Below are 4671 nucleotides of genomic sequence, written 5' to 3' on the forward strand. Positions count from 1 at the left end.
GAACTCCCAACTCTTGAGCCACGATATGTGCCTTTAAATTGTATCACCTCATCTCAGAGCAGAGCTGTGAATCGGAGAAGAATGCTGGCTACTGTGCTACCTGTTCAGACCTGCTGCTCTGGCTGTCAGGTATGGGAAACATGTCCTTTCTCAATATTATAGCAGAAATATACACACTACTGAGCACGGCAAGGGAAAACTCCCATAAATTCCAGTACAGAAGAGTTAAAATGCAGATTACAATTCACATTCAAAGCTCTACTGAAATTTATAAGATTATGAAGGTTTGTTCTGTCAGGATGTTGAATATGAAGACGAGGAAGACTGCGGAGGAGATTTGTGGATGTAGTGAGGACATGCAGGGGGATGGCATAAAAGAAAATGATGCTGAGGGATAGAATAAGATGGAGGCAGATGATTCACTGTAGCGACCCCTAAAGGGAGCAGCTGAAAGATGAAGAAATAGTTCTTAGAGGATAGATTGATTATGATTGACTTTTTCACAGAAGAAGCTAGCACTGGCTTATTCACTCCGCTTTAATTTTCCACCAATCTGATTCGCATCTTTTCACATAGAAAAGACTCAGACACAAAGCTTCACAAAGCTGAGATGCATGGAGATCAATCAATCTGTCAGTCTAACCAAGATGAGTTCTGCACAGCAATGGTACCTGTATCAATGTTGGCCTGTGTATAGGAGTAGCCAGGTGCTTGCCCTGTCTGCCTTCCAAACAGTCCCCACAGGTTGGGCCCCACCTTGTGGCTCTCCCCCTTTCCCACTGTGCGGCACTGGGAGCATTTCTGCACAAACACTTTCTTTCCTTTCTTGACATCCCCCATTACCAGTGGCTGGGAGGAGACACAAGCGAAGTGTGCAACCTGGAATGAGTCACACCCAAACTAGTAACATATGAAGCGAGTGGAAATATACTACACAAATATTTACATGTAACAGTAGCCCAGAGTAAAAAAAAATCACTCACCAACTTCCAGGCTGTTAATGCACAAGTTATGAAATGTGGAACAAGATGTTCTGGGAACAAAAACATGTAAAAAAACAAAAAAACAAAAAAAAAAAAAAAACAAGTTTAAAAGAAAAAAAAATCTAAAATAGTTTATTTAACAGGAAGATTGACTCGCTTTTGCTAAAAAGTCAAAGTGAGAAAAGATTTATGCCATCATTTATCCTCCAAAAAAACACATAAAAAACAAACAAATGAACAGTTAATAAACAAAAGGGAAAACTTGCAGATATTGGACTGTGGCTGAAATACCTCTGGACAGAAGTTCAGTGTTTAGCTTCAGCTTCAGCGTTGCGCCGGATAGTTTGAAGCTCAGAAAGTAAGATCTCAAATTTATAATGGGGGTGGTTGACTATGCAGTGGTTCAGTAGGACATTCATTCGGTACAATGATTGGCCACTAGAGGGAGACCAAACACAACCAAGGTGGTCACATTTTCCCTCAGTCTGGAGTAACAAAAGCAGTGTCACCATTTTCAGAATCATTCCAGTGAATCAAGAAAGGTGTGAATGTATTTTTAACCGGTGGATGACATAAAGAGTTTTATCTAACAAAGCGATAGTGCCCGTAGTACAGGATGCACAGTACTAAGGAAACAGTGGGAGTGTGTGAGTTTTCTGTGTGCTTAATGTTTTATGTGTTAACTTCCCTGCTTTACTCTGTAATACTAACAGTAATGCAATTGTCTGCTCGGACTTAAGAAATTACATTAATTGAATAAAGATTTTAAAGAAACACAACTGCCTTGCTTTAATGTGGACTTCCTTCGCCTTCTGTTTTGTAAGATAACTCTTTAAAGTGTTAGATAGACTTACAAAGTATAAATTTTCCTTTTGATAAACACCTCTATGAAATCTATTTTTACAGTGATCCCCACTTGCAGTTTGAAGGTTCATCTGCAGGTTAAAATGCATTTGTCACCATTATGCAACCATAATGGATTTATAAACACAGCTCCTCATTTTTATCTGTTAAAAACCACACTGTCCAGGCCAGCCAACAGATTTTTTTATTTGTTGTGTTATCCAGCTAAGGCTCTAATGCAAAGGGTGTAAAACTGGCTACGGGATAGCCATACTTTATTTAATGCTATTGCAAGTTATGTATATTTACTCTTTCTCAAAGTATTTTCTATCTCACATCTGCATCTACAACCAGCTTAGAAAGCAGTTAACCCCACACTTACACTGAATCCAGAGGAAAACCCAACAAAGCCCCTGAGAAAGTTTGAATTCTTGCAGTGAGGTGACAGCGCTAACCTCCACATCAACCTAGCCACTGATATACAAAACACTGAATACAAAATGTCAGAAAGGTTTTTTTTTAAAACTATCTCATGATATTGCACCAATCACCAGTATTCTAACCTCTTTGGCCATCGAAATAGTACATATTACCCTGATATACCCCCACTACTGACAGAGTATGTACATATATAGTTGGTGGTTTCCAGGACACGAGGAGTTTATTTACACGCCACTATAGGAAGACAAGGAAGCATATTTTCTTTATTAAATATATATTTACTGGAATTATTATGAAAAAAGTGAATTAATTTTCAAACTAGAGGCTGAGCAGAAAGATCACAGTGGCCACTTTGATTGGGTTTTTGTCTCCCCCTTGTGGTTAATCACTGAACTGCAGGGCCACATGCCGTAAAGTTGCTCCTGTATCGGCAGGGTTTCAGTGGATGCCGGGTGCTAACATAGTTAACTGCAAGGTTAAAAAAAAAAAATTCAACAATAAAAAGATTTTTCCAAAGAAGTACTGAAAAGCAAAACTGATGAAAAAAAATTTAAACAATGTCTGAGATAATCACAGCATTAACTGGAGGAATGGACCACCATCACAGGATATTAATGTTTGTGTAAATCAGTTTTATTCCCAATGGCACAGCCCACTGACACTCCTTTGATTCAGGACGGAACAGTTTGTGATTGCAGGGCTGAGGTTTAAACATTGCTCATGACCGTTGCTAGGTCAACTGTGCAAAGTCAAGACAGATGTAAGAGAAAAATTTCTGTGACTCAGTATGAAATATGAAAATTTGCTTTCCATCACAATATGTGTAACTTTATTTAAAGAGACATACAAGATTTTCCTCAAATGTTTCACTTTAAGCACTTGTCTATACAGTAAAATAAAGAAATGTTGATATTTACATCCTACAGAGCCCTATAGACAAAAATCACTATTTACTCTTTTTTTCTTCCAGCTCTGTTTCTTCATCTGAGGTAGTTGTTGAATCAAAGTTTTCAGCCCTGTAGGAACAAAGCACACTGTTTGCAAATTCACAATGGGACACCCATCCCTTTTCAGGAGTGCACCCGAGGTTGAAGATAGATAAACCATTAAGAACATCATTTACCTACCAGTGCAAACCAGTGTTTAATAACTGTTCACTGGCAACAATCCTCAGAAGCTTCCAGTAGGGACTATTCCTCTCAAATCTTTGAGACAGCACTTGGTTCGGTGCTCGTCTGATGCTCGGGCACTCTGCACACACTCGAATTGCCACCCAGGATCTTCCAAACCTCTGGGGCAGGTTGGGAGAGGAGTTTGGTGTCCTTTCATCACTGGGATGACTCTGTCTCCCAAAGCGCAACGGCATGTTGGCGTGCTGGTGGAGGGGTTTGACAGTGGGCGGATAGAACCTGACGATGGTCGGGAGGCTGAATTTGCTGGTGGTGGGAGCCACGTGTATATTGAAGCTCTCGAGATCTAAGCTCCTGTGGATTTCATTTTTAGTCTAGAAACAAGAGATCAGATGAAATATAATGCACATTATGCACTGTTTCAGTAGTTTTGCAAGCCAAACAATTGCTGGTTCACTACTGGGTCAAGGGCATTTTTTTCCCACATTCATTAAAATTAATTTTTTCTGTTCACAGCAAAAGCAATCATTAGTTGGCACCACAGGTTATGCTCATACCCCATACTTTTCTGCAAAAAAAGTGAAACAATGTATGCAAAAGCTAATTTTGGAGAGCCCAAGATGATCTATTTGAGTTGCCTTTTTTAAAATCTGCTCAGCTATTCATTTAACAATCTTGTACATCAGCTAAAATTACCATATGGTTAAATTTTTAAGCTCAAGAAATTGAAGATTATTTGAGGTTTTCACACTTTAACCAATTTCTGAAATGTTAAATCAGTTCACAAAACATGTTTTACTCATTTACTAACAAGTTATGGGTCTAATTATTTCTTACCTCTTGGTGCGGCTGTTTCCTCACAGAATATGTGCCACCATTGCTGCTGAGCAAGTTTTTACCGCTGCGGACCGATTTCCCAAAGACGTGTACATCAGACCCTCCAAGACCCCGCAGCATCAGGAGCGCAGACAGTATCATTGTTACCAACATATTAACAACCATATTTCACAACTTCTCTGAGCAGCCTGAGGACACATGGTTACCACAGTGTCTGCAGGTATTAAAGGTCCCTGAAAGCATGCGTCACTGGCGGTGTGTGATGAAGACAGTCAAACACATGCACATACATCTTCAGCCTAATTTAACAGGTGGAAATTCCTGACCCTACTAATTATCCTTCTCTGAAGGATATGTTTGAGGAGGTATGTATGTCCTAATTAGGCTGCTGAATGAACCAGTCAGCGTGTTTTCGGTTTAGTTTTGAGGAAGTTGAC

General features: G+C 39.6%; 1 protein-coding gene across 1 annotated transcript; it reads right to left on the reverse strand.

The window, feature by feature from the left end:
* Positions 1–3390: 3390 nt before the first annotated feature.
* On the reverse strand, positions 3391–4470 carry npvf (neuropeptide VF precursor). The gene is made up of 2 exons (XM_040020147.1): positions 4235–4470; positions 3391–3771 (listed from the first exon to the last, which is right to left on the reverse strand). The coding sequence occupies exons 1-2, from the start codon at positions 4397–4399 to the stop codon at positions 3391–3393; spliced, it is 546 nt and encodes a 181-aa protein (XP_039876081.1). The 5' UTR covers positions 4400–4470.
* Positions 4471–4671: the final 201 nt, after the last annotated feature.

Source organism: Simochromis diagramma, unplaced genomic scaffold (genome assembly GCF_900408965.1).
Source record: "Simochromis diagramma unplaced genomic scaffold, fSimDia1.1 OVJJ01000753.1, whole genome shotgun sequence".
In the NCBI taxonomy this organism is placed as follows: domain Eukaryota; kingdom Metazoa; phylum Chordata; class Actinopteri; order Cichliformes; family Cichlidae; genus Simochromis; species Simochromis diagramma.